A 10,983-nucleotide genomic window follows, 5' to 3' on the forward strand; every position below is an offset into this window, starting at 1 on the left:
CTCTCTATCCCCGGGTCTCCCCTGTCTCTGCTCCGGGTCTCCCCCTCCCTCCACCCCTGGGTCTCCTGCTCCATCTCAGGTCCTTTCTCCTACCCCCTCCTTCCTCTTCTGCCCTCCCCAGTCCTCCTCCCCGGTCTACTTTTGTTCCAAGTCCTCCTGAGGGTTAGGGGTGGGGACAGTACTGGGAGGGGAGGGAGGGTCTCACCAGGCTGGGCCGAGGGATTCTCTCTTCTATGGTCCTGGGGATGGGGAGATCAGAGTTCAGGCGAGGAGGTGAGTATGCACCTTTGGGGGTGCCGGGGTGTGGGAACGTGGCAGGCTGTGAGGACCCCATTGCACATCTTAGGATGTGCGAGGAACCGCAGGGAACAGTTGGATTCAACTTCGGGGCTCGGGAGAAGTTAGGAGAGGAGGAAGAGAGAGAGACGGAGAGAGGGACATACACACACACAGCCATCGGCGCACACCCACCAGGGGCAGGGGCCAGCGACCCGTGGCGGGAATGCCTGCATCCTTCTGTTTGAGTCTCTTGGCTTCTTTGAGCCTGTTTCCTCAAGCCCAAGGAGAGGGTTTAGCCTGGGTGGTAAGGCCCCTCTGGCCTCCCCAGTGTGCATGCTTTTGTCATGACAGTGGTTCGCTTTGGGGCTGATCACACAAGTGGGTTGTGCGGTTGTGCGGGGTTCCACTTCGGTTCAACAAGTGTTTATGGAATGTGTGCCAGGCGCTGTGCCACCTGCCTCATTCATTCATTCATTCACACATGCACTAAATGCCTCATTCATTCATTCACCGACTCATTCCTTCATTGCTGTGTCTGGTGTTTGGCTCTGTGTGTGTGTGTGTGTGTGTGTGTGTGGAGGGGTGGATTCACATGGTGAGTGGGGTGTGACAAGTTGTTAAATATGTACAGTCAGATGGACATATTTGACAACTGTGGGATGAAATTGAAGGGGGGGTGACAGTGTAGACTTACATTTATGCATAAATGATGCACTGCTTTTGTGGGAAGCGTCCATGAGTGAGCATCTCTCTCTCTCTCGCTCCTGTATCTTCTCTTCTCCATCCCACTCTTTCCTATCCTCTGTCTCTCTCTTGTATCTTGCTCCTAGTCTCTATCTGAATCTCTCCATGGTCCTCTCCCCTCTCCCCCTCCCCTCCTCACCCTGGGAGGAGTTGGTAGTTACCATCAGCTGATCTTTGACCCCCACCTTGATCCTCAGACCTGAGACCTGGGTCAGTCTGTCTCCTCTGGACCCTTCTGCCCACACACCAAGAATCTCTGATGGAACATTTTTCACAGGCCAGGGGTATAAGAGAAGACCGTGGGGCAGGGCTCTCAGACCCACCCAGAGAGCTCCATGGGACGTCCGCGGTCTAAAGGTGGCAGAGTTCAGACACGGGGAACGAAAGGGCTTGTTCTGGGGGGCAGGGAGGGGCATCTCCTGGATGCCAGGGTAGGGAGGTTTCCTGATGCCTCCCTGGGGCTCTCCCCCTCTTGCCTCCCCCCAGTATGATGAGCTGCCCCACTACCCAGGCATCGTGGACAGCACCGCAGCCCTGGCTGGCTTCTCGGAGGCAGTGCCCTCGACACCGAGAGCCCCCGGGCCCTATGGCCCCCACCGGCCTCCCCAGCCCCAGCCCCCGGGCTTGGACAGTGATGGCCTGAGGAGGGAGAAGGATGAGATCTACGGGTGAGTGGGGACAGGACTGAAGGTTCCATGGGGTCTTGGGATTTGGGCCCCTTTCTCTGTCTCTCTGACACTCTTGCTCTGTCTTCATCTCTCCATCTCTTCCCTTGGGTCTTCTGTCCCTCTCCCAGGTGCTCCATACTCCACACGTCCCCTGCTTTCCCTCATGAACCTTCTCTCCTGCTTCCCCCAGACACCCGCTCTTCCCACTGCTGGCCCTGGTCTTTGAGAAATGTGAATTGGCCACGTGCTCGCCCCGGGATGGGGCCGGGGCTGGGCTGGGCACACCTCCAGGTGGTGATGTATGCTCCTCTGATTCCTTCAACGAGGACATCGCTGCCTTTGCCAAGCAGGTGGGCACCCCCATCTGCTGTGTGCCAGGACAGCCAGAGAGGAGGGGTGGGCTGAAGACAGGGCGCCCCCTCCCTGGTCTCTCTCTTCCTCCCAGGTCCGCTCTGAGAGGCCCCTCTTCTCCTCCAACCCGGAGCTGGACAATCTGGTGAGACCTGCGCCCTCCCCAGTGCTCCTTCCTCCACAGGGGTCTCCTGTCCCACCCTCCATAGCCCTGGGGTTGGTTGTGGGAGCAGAGAAGAGATCACCTGACCCACTTGATCAAACAGTGGTAATTGTGGCCCGTTTGCAATGAGTATAGCCTAGAGTTTGAGAATGGGGACTAATGGCCTGAGTTCAAATCCAAGCTCTGCCACTCACTAGTTTTGTGAACCAGGACAAGTAGCTGAATCTCCCTGTGCCTCGGTTTCCTCATCTGTAGCTAGGAACAATTCCTATCTCATAGGGCTGTTGTGAGGATATAATGAGCTAACAAGAGTCAAGCACTTAGAACAATGCCTGGCACAGAACAGGGACTCAGTAGACGTTAGCTGTTCTATCAGCCAGGACAACAGAGCCCATGCCAAGATGAGTGCAGGGACAAAGCGCAAAGGAGAGAGGAGAGGGAGAGGGAAGGAGAAATACCCTGGCTTCTCCCTTATTTTTGTTTTCCAGCTCCCGCCAGGGCTTCCTATTGGCTGACCCTTTTGACAAAGGACTCTGGGAAATGTAGTTTACAGTCAGAGGGTGGGAAATGGAGCAAGGGGCAAGCAGGCAAAGGATGGAATATTTTTATTATAGCAGACCTTCATTCACTCCTCTTGCAATGGATCCTTTCCTGTCTCTTCCACCTCTTGCTTCTCTTTCTCTGTCTCTGACTCTCTGACATTCCATCTTCCCTTAATTCTGGGTCTCTGTCTCTGTTCCCTGTTGCTCTCTGCCCCTGTGGTTCTGTCCCTCTCTGCCTGTCCTCTGTCTTTGCCATTCTATCTCACTCTTTCTCTTCCTCTCTCTCCTTTTTTCTCCTTTCTCTTCCTCCTTCTCCTCTTGTCCTTCTCCCTTTCTCCCTCTTTCCCTCTCTTTCCCTCCCTCCTCCTCTCCCTCCATCCCTCCCTCTCTCCCCTGCTCTGTCTCTTCCTGTCTCCATTTTCAGATGATACAGGCCATTCAGGTGCTCCGCTTCCACCTGCTGGAGCTGGAGAAGGTGAGTGCTTCTCACTTCCCCTCACACCCTTGCTTGCCCTCCACCCCTCCCCTTCTCACCCCTTCCACCCCTCCTTCAGGCCCTCTGCCCACTGGAGTTGGAGCAGAATGCTGCCCCCATCCCTGTACACCCCAGCCCTGGCCCCCGGGTGGCCCCCCCAGTACCCCGGTGCCCCCTCAGGTCCACGACCTGTGCGACAACTTCTGTCACCGCTACATCACCTGCCTCAAGGGAAAGATGCCCATCGACCTGGTCATCGAGGATCGGGATGGCGGCTGCAGGGAGGACCTCGAGGACTACCCGGCCTCCTGCCCCAGCCTCCCGGATCAGGTGGGCCGGGGAAGGGGCACCAGGCATCACCCCGCAACCAAATCTGCGAGCAGACACAGCCGGGCTACAGCGTGAGGGCGCGCGCACACACCCCGCGGCCTCAGCCAGACACGCCTGACCACTGGGCATGCGCCAACGACGCAACAGCTGCGCAGACCGGGACACAGCCGGATGGCAGCGCATGCGCACACACGCACACACATAGACTCAGCCGCACGCACAGAGCCTTAGACACAGCCACGCACGCTCAGTTACAGCCGTTCTCCCTCGCAGCTAGATGAGCGCATATACCACCTACTCAAGCACACACATCCCAGCCGCAGAGCAGCGTCATGCGTCGCACAGCCTGACCGAGACCCGCACTTCTAGAGCACGCCCAGCCACACAACAGTCACACCGGTGGAGACGGAGCCAAACGGCCCAGATCCTGCCGCACAGACTTGGACAGCGCCGCACTTAGACCCAGAGCTGCACGAGCACAGGGCCTGTGCTCACTCAGACGTGAGCCACCCTCACCACGTGACAGCCCCTAGCCCCAGGTGCAGATGGACGCGTTTTGTTGGCAGTCACATAACAGCCGCGCGGAGCCTGACCCGGGCCACCCCCGCCCCAGATACAGGCACATGGCCGTACCCCGACACAGACTCGGGCCGGCTGCGCACAGCAGCCACAGACGGGCCTCGAGGACCCTCGGCCCCACAGCGCACAATCTGCACATGTGCAGCAAGAGCCCCACTCAGAGGCATCGCCGTATTCCGCGTTTTCAGGCAGCCTCCGATACACACCATGGCAATCCTCCAGCCCGGTGTAGACACAAAGCCACCGGCGTGGTAACCACACACACCGTCTCACAAAGAAGACAACCCAGCCCTGGAACACCAGACACAAACTTAGAACACTGTGGCCTCGTGATGGTCACATACAGCCACCTGGCCATCTCAGAGAGGGACACAGGCGTGGGCACACTGACACGTGCCACACAACAATCCCAAGACAGCTTCGGGCACACTGCTGTGGACGCTCACCCACAGCGTCCCATCAGAGCCAGCGCTAGAAGAGCCGGAGGCGACCCTTGCAGCCAAGCTCAAAAGCCTTCGGACGGATGATTCCGCAGTTCGCTCGCCCGTCCATCATGCAATCAAACACACAATTCCACACAGACATACCACACCTGGAGAAACCTTCTCAGCTGTGGCATCTCCAGCCCGGCCCCTGCAGGATAGATGATGCACCCGCAATGGGCCATGTTGGGGGGGGGGGGGGGGGGGGGGGGAGGGCTGCTTACAAAGCAACAGGCAGGGTTGAGGGTAATCAATAGGGCAGGTGGGGCACCCTGGGGTTCAACAAGAGCTGAACCCACCCAGTCTGCCTCCCAACAATTGAGCTGAACCTGAAACTGAAAGACAAAGGGCGTTGATGAAGTGTGTACAGGTAGGTCAGCCTCCAGGACACGGAACTGGGGCCGAGGGCAGATCCAATGCATTGTCCAGTTCTTCAAAGTGTGTCGGAGTCTGCATAAAGAAAGCACAGCCTGAACTCCCCCGATCTGCAATTCAGAGACACCTCCCTCCCTGTCGCTGAAAACTGAAAGTTGTTTTTTATCCCCCGTAAGTTTAGTGCAAACTCATTTGGCAGCAAAGTCTGACCTGAACTAATGAGAGGCTATTTATAGCCTTTATTTATTCCACTTAGTTAAATATTCATCCATCTTGCTGCAGAAATGTTAATGAGTTTGGTGAGGAGGTTAAGCCCCAGGCCCTGCTGGGGGTGTTATGAAATACACAGGGTGTGCACGAATTTACTGTCTACACATGCGAAGAGTTCTAGGGGCGCCCGGCTGGCTCAGGCGGTAGAGCGTGCAACTCTTGATCTTGGGGTCGTGAGTTGGAGATTACTTTTAAAAATAAATTTAAAAAAAATTAAAATGTGGAAAGTTCTGAATTCTGAAACACTGCTGGTCCCCAAGGATTTCAGATAAGCTGTCACGGATCTGTATAAGCTCATTTTTATGGGGCGATTGGTATGTGTCTTTATGTGAATGAACTCACTGAGTCCTTTCCACGCTCTGTGAGGTAGGGAGAGTTGTCCTGTTTTCCAGTTGAGGAAACGAAGGCACAGAGAATTGAAGCAACTCGCCCAAGGTCACACAGCCAGGAAAGAGGCAGGGACAGGCTTTACACTCAGGTGTCCCAGCTCCAGAGCCCATGGTCTCCGCCACTATGCTATAGAGCACCCAAGCCTTGGCACTGACCTCTAGCTCTTGTTTTCCAGAATAATACATGGATTAGAGACCATGAGGACAGCGGGTCTGTACATTTGGGGACCCCGGGTCCATCCAGTGGGGGCCTAGCCTCCCAGAGTGGGGACAACTCCAGTGACCAAGGTAAGACGCCTGGGAGGTGGAGGGGAAATGTGGGAGTTGGTCTGAGGATTGAAGTTAGACAGCAAGTAGGACTTCCAGAGGCGCAAGGATGACAGAGGTGTGGAGCAGTCTCTTGGGTGAGGGTTCTGGGTCCCTCTGGTCCCCCCGCTCACTGCCCACAAGCACAGCATGCCTGTCCTCCCTCAGGAGACGGACTAGACACAAGCGTGGCCTCTCCCAGTTCCGGGGGAGAGGACGAGGAGCTGGACCAGGAGCGGCGGCGGAATAAGAAGAGGGGGATCTTCCCCAAGGTGGCTACCAATATCATGAGAGCCTGGCTGTTCCAGCACCTCTCGGTGAGAGCCCTGGGGCTCGGGTGCAGGGTAGGCATAGAGAGAGAAGGAGAAGGATGGTCACACAGAGACTGAGGCCGTGAGAGAGACCCAGTGATGGGAGACTGAGGCATGGGGGAGATACTGAGGGCGAATCTCAAGGGGAGGCGGTTAACAAGAGCAAGCATCCGTGAGCACTAGCTGCGTGCCAGGTGCCGCTAGGGCTCTGAACTCACTCAGTCCTGCCCCCAACCCACCACCCATTCACATCCCGCCCCCTCAACAGTCATCACCAAACAGAGCCTATGAGGATGGGGCTGTGAGGAGCTCCATTTTGCAGGTGAGGAGCCCAGAGGTCTCCTAGCCAGAAGTGTGTTCAGATGCAGGCAGTTTGGCCTTATCCAGTGCAGCATGCTGCCTCGTGGAGGGAGCCGGGAAAATACAGGAAGAGAGTCAGGGAGAGACTGAGTCACAGAGGGACAGAGACCGGGACAGAGAGAGACATGCACCGGGACCCTGACAGAGACTCAGACAGGGCCCCGTGCTGGGCTTTGCCTCCTTTCTGGTGTTGGAGCCCCCACCCCGAGCTTCGGTCTCCCTAATGAGAGCTGGCCAATTAGCCTCTAATTGCTGGAAGAGGCGGGGGCGCCCACAGGCATAATTGCCCGAAGCTTGGCTCCGCTTCCCTCCACTGGGCTCTGGGGGAGCCTGGAGCAGCTCCGAAGAGCTGGCTCTCCCGGCCCTGCCCCAGCCTGGGCTCACCATCCTCATGGGGCCAGGCCTTGGGGACCAGATGGCTGCTGGGCAGGCAGGGTGACTCTTGCTGGTGGCCACAGCACCCATACCCCTCGGAGGAGCAGAAGAAACAGCTGGCGCAGGACACAGGGCTCACCATCTTGCAAGTCAACAACTGGTGAGTGACCCAGGAGACTTGTGCGGGTCCGTGGGCCAGCCCGGGGTGGGAGGCCGGGCGCTGTCCGCGGTGCTGAAAGAGGCCCCGCAGCCCCTGGGAGCCTCTCCTCTCCCCTCCCCATCCCCGTCCTCTCTTTCCAGCTCTGTCTCCGTGTGTTCATTTCTGCCTCTCTCCTACTCCCTCTTTACACCCTGCTCGGTTTCCATAACCCCCTCCCAGGTTCATTAACGCCCGGAGACGCATCGTGCAACCAATGATCGATCAATCCAACCGCACAGGTACGGGGAGAAGGTGGGGAGAGAGGGCCTAATGTTCCCTGGGGAGTATCAAAGCTGGGACCCGCATATCCTGGGGCTCAGCCTGCACCCCTCAACCTCCCTCCCAGGTCAGAGTGCAGCCTTCAGCCCAGAGGGCCAGCCAATGGGGGGCTACTCGGAAGCTCAGCCGCACATGACTGTCAGACCTCCAGGTAAGTCCCCGCCCCTTAACTAAGCCATGCCCCCAACACGCCAGGCCCCTCCTCTTAATGGCGATGTCCCACCTTCTGGGATTAAATTCATGAATAATGCAGTACTTCATTTGCATAACAGCGGAGCGGGAGAGGCAATTGCAGATTTCCTGGTGCTTCTTTCCAGGCCCTGCCCATCCGTTGGAAGGTTCTACTTTTCCTTAAAGGAGTAGTACCTTTTTTTTTTTTTTAAGATTTTATTTACTTATTTATTTTCTTTGAGAGAGAGCGCAGCACACACACACACACACACACACACACACACACACACACGAGCTGGGTGGGGTAGGGGTGGAGCAGCAGAGGGAGAGGGACAAACAGACCCTGTGCTGAGAGTAGAGCACAACGCGGGGCTCAGTCTCAGGACCCTGAGATCAGGACCTGAGCTGAAACCAAGAATCAGAGGCTCAACCAACTGAGCCACCCGGGCATCCCAGGACTAGTACTTTCTTAAATGATGATTCAGTCTGTCCTGATAGAGGGATCCCCTGGGGAAGGAGCAGGTGGGAGGGATTTAGGGGCATATGGGGATGTCTGGTGAAGACTCACAATCTTCCTCTTTTGTCTTCCAGGGTCGATGGGAATGAGTTTGAACTTAGAAGGAGAGTGGCATTATCTATAGATTCAGGACAAGTGTGAGTGTCCAATGTCTAGGGGTTCTGGGTTGGGGGTTGTGTGGCTCTCAAACCTTGGTAAGACCTCCAGATTCCAATATTGGGCTCACCCAGAGCAGGGTCAGCATGGGTCCCTGAACTGAGGGTTCTCCAAGGCTTACTGGGGGGATGATTCATCCATCCATCCATCTGCTCATTCATCTGTCTATATATTTATCCATCCATCAATCATCAACCTACCTACTATCCATCCAAACAAATGTCCACTCACTACCCATTCATCTATCCACCCACCTCCCCATTCATCCATCCACCTCCACCCTGATCCACCCACCCACACATCCACCCACTTATCCACGCATTCACTCACCTACCTACCTACCCATGATCCATCCATGCATCCATTTACTACCTGTCATCCATCAGAAAATACATCAGCCCACTCATATGTCCACCTCCATACATTCACCCACCCACCTACAAACCCATTCATCCACACACCTACCCATTCATACATCTCCAGCATATTGAGCAGCCTCACATAGGGTCCTGCTCTTGAGAAGATTTGGGCTTTTGAGGAAGTGGACATCAGGAAAGAATGACAGAGCAACAGCTGAAACAATAAAACACAGCTTGCTCAGAGGAGAGAACATCACCTATCTCTGAGATATCAGGAAAGACTTCATAGAGGAAGTGACTTCTGGGTAGGACACTGAAGGATGAATAGGAGTTCACTGGGTAGAAGTGGGGGGCAAAGGAGTAGGGTACATTCTTTTACTCTCCCATGTCTTAAGGCTTTAGAGCATCTTCTCACTTAGTCTTAATAAAAACCCCAAGAGGGAGAAAATATTATTTTCATGTTACAGATGAGAAAATTGATGCTCAAAGAAGAGTTCACTTGTGCAGGTTCACTCAGCTCAAAAAAGCAGAAGGAATAGCATGTGCAAAGACCCAGGGTTGAGAGGCTGCCTGGAAATTCTACAACACAAATCAGATCTTGACTCTCTCTGGATTAAAACTCTTCTGTGCCTTCCTAGTGCCCTCTAGATGCAATCTAGAGTCTTTAGTTTAGCACCTCTTCATTCCTTCATTCATTTAATGCACATTCCCTGAGCACTTCTGTGCCTGGCCCTGTGCTGGCTGGTACTTGGGACATAGCAGTGACCATGACAGCCCAGCCTTGCCCTCACGGGGCCCACTGTCCAGCAGGGGAGACAGACCTGTCTTCAGACAGTGATGACCCAAAGTGAGCAGAGCTGGGATGAGGGAACCCAGGAACTGGAGGAGCCCAGCGGGGGCATCAGACCCAGGCTGGGGGCATTCAGGGAAGACTTCCTGGAAGAGGGGACTTGGGAGCTGAGACCAGAATGGAAGGAGTGAGGCAGGAAAGGAGGGAAATAGCATATGCAAAGGCCCAGTGCACTTAGCAGACTCATGGCTATGAGACAGCCGCCCGCCCCCATCACCACTGCCTACACACCAATGAGGGGGAAGGAGGACTGGGCTGGGCTGGCGCCAGCAGAATAGGTGGGTGAGTAATGAACTTGGGGCCAACAGAAAGGCTGGGAGATGGGAGTGGAGACCTAGGAGGGCTTAGGCATGGAGCCTGGGAAGGAGAGATGGACATGTTTGTCCGGAGCCTGGCAGGTCAGTGGGGGTCTCAGCTCTGGCCCGACCAACCAAGGACAGGTGTGGCCTGGTCTGAGTGTCAGAGGACCTCATCTCTCTCTCTGCCACCTCTGTTTCTATTCTGCTTCCCTCCCTCCCTCTGCATTCCTCTCACTATGGGGCTAATGTGGGGCCAGACCCCTCCCCACTTCCTGACTTGGCCTCTCGTCCCCTCTCCACAGACCCCCGCCTCTGGACTGTGACCACCAGGCTCACACCTGGTTCTGGTCCCCACCTGGCCCCCTGACTTCAGGACCCCACCTCCTAAGGCCCCCAAAGCAATGCCTACCTCCCTGGGGCCCCACTGGGACATGGGGGCCTGAGCGCCCACTCGAGGGTCTCTCAAGGACAAAGACAAGGCCCCCAGACCCTGTGCCCCGCTTCTGCCCTCACCTCTGCCTGGAACCCAAGCTGAAATCCCGGGCCTGGGTCTTCAGAAGATGGTGGCTGGGGGTCCCCCGCCTCCAGGCCAGAGAAGGGACTGGCGGTGGACTGGGGAGGTCAGGGAAGGAGGGTCAGCTGGATCCGACATTTGGAAGAGGTCCCCTTGTCCTCCCAGCCCACTCCCTACCCCTTCTCTCCCCTACCTCCCTTCATGGAAGTCTTCTACTTTTTTTTTTTTTTAATGATAAAGTCTTAAAAACAAAAAGGCACCAATCTGAGTTCTTGTGTCTCTTTCGAGATTCAAATTCTCATCAATTTGAAGCTCATGAATCACGAATTATAATAATAATTGATACTCTTTTTTTTTAAAGATTTTACTTATTTATTTGTCAGAGAGAGAGAGAAACAGAGAGCAAGAGCACAAGCAGGGGGAGTGGGCAGAGGGAGAAGCAGGCTTCCCGCTGAGCAGGGAGCCTGATGCGGGATTCGATCCCAGGACCCTGGGATCATGACCTGAGCCGAAGGCGGCCGCTTTACCGACTGAGCCACCCAGCCGTCCCAATAATTGGTACTCTTAAGCCCCACTGTCCTCAGGCACTCTATATCAATTAGCTATCGCTGTGTAACAAGCCACTCCAAAGCTTTGTGGT

At 55.6% G+C, this 10,983-nt stretch overlaps 1 protein-coding gene across 3 annotated transcripts in view; it reads left to right on the forward strand.

Moving 5' to 3' along the window:
* Window positions 1–10,545, forward strand: part of MEIS3 (Meis homeobox 3) — a 10,887-nt gene extending 342 nt beyond the window's left edge. Inside the window, exons 2-13 of one of the 3 annotated variants that reach the window (XM_032388232.1) lie at window positions 1,510–1,691; window positions 1,882–2,041; window positions 2,137–2,187; window positions 3,172–3,222; window positions 3,403–3,552; window positions 5,824–5,935; window positions 6,122–6,270; window positions 7,083–7,159; window positions 7,379–7,437; window positions 7,545–7,628; window positions 8,240–8,302; window positions 10,132–10,545. In XM_032388232.1, coding sequence (XP_032244123.1) covers window positions 1,510–1,691; window positions 1,882–2,041; window positions 2,137–2,187; window positions 3,172–3,222; window positions 3,403–3,552; window positions 5,824–5,935; window positions 6,122–6,270; window positions 7,083–7,159; window positions 7,379–7,437; window positions 7,545–7,628; window positions 8,240–8,289 — 1,125 coding nt within the window. In that variant the 3' untranslated portion in view covers window positions 8,290–8,302; window positions 10,132–10,545. The remainder of the gene's footprint in view (window positions 1–1,509; window positions 1,692–1,881; window positions 2,042–2,136; window positions 2,188–3,171; window positions 3,223–3,402; window positions 3,553–5,823; window positions 5,936–6,121; window positions 6,271–7,082; window positions 7,160–7,378; window positions 7,438–7,544; window positions 7,629–8,239; window positions 8,303–10,131) is intronic. The other 2 variants (XM_032388233.1, XM_032388234.1) reach the window with 2 other exon arrangements.
* Window positions 10,546–10,983: the final 438 nt, after the last annotated feature.

The sequence above is a fragment of the Phoca vitulina genome, unplaced genomic scaffold (assembly GCF_004348235.1).
Source record: "Phoca vitulina isolate PV1807 unplaced genomic scaffold, GSC_HSeal_1.0 scaffold52, whole genome shotgun sequence".
Classification (NCBI taxonomy): Eukaryota; Metazoa; Chordata; class Mammalia; order Carnivora; family Phocidae; genus Phoca; species Phoca vitulina.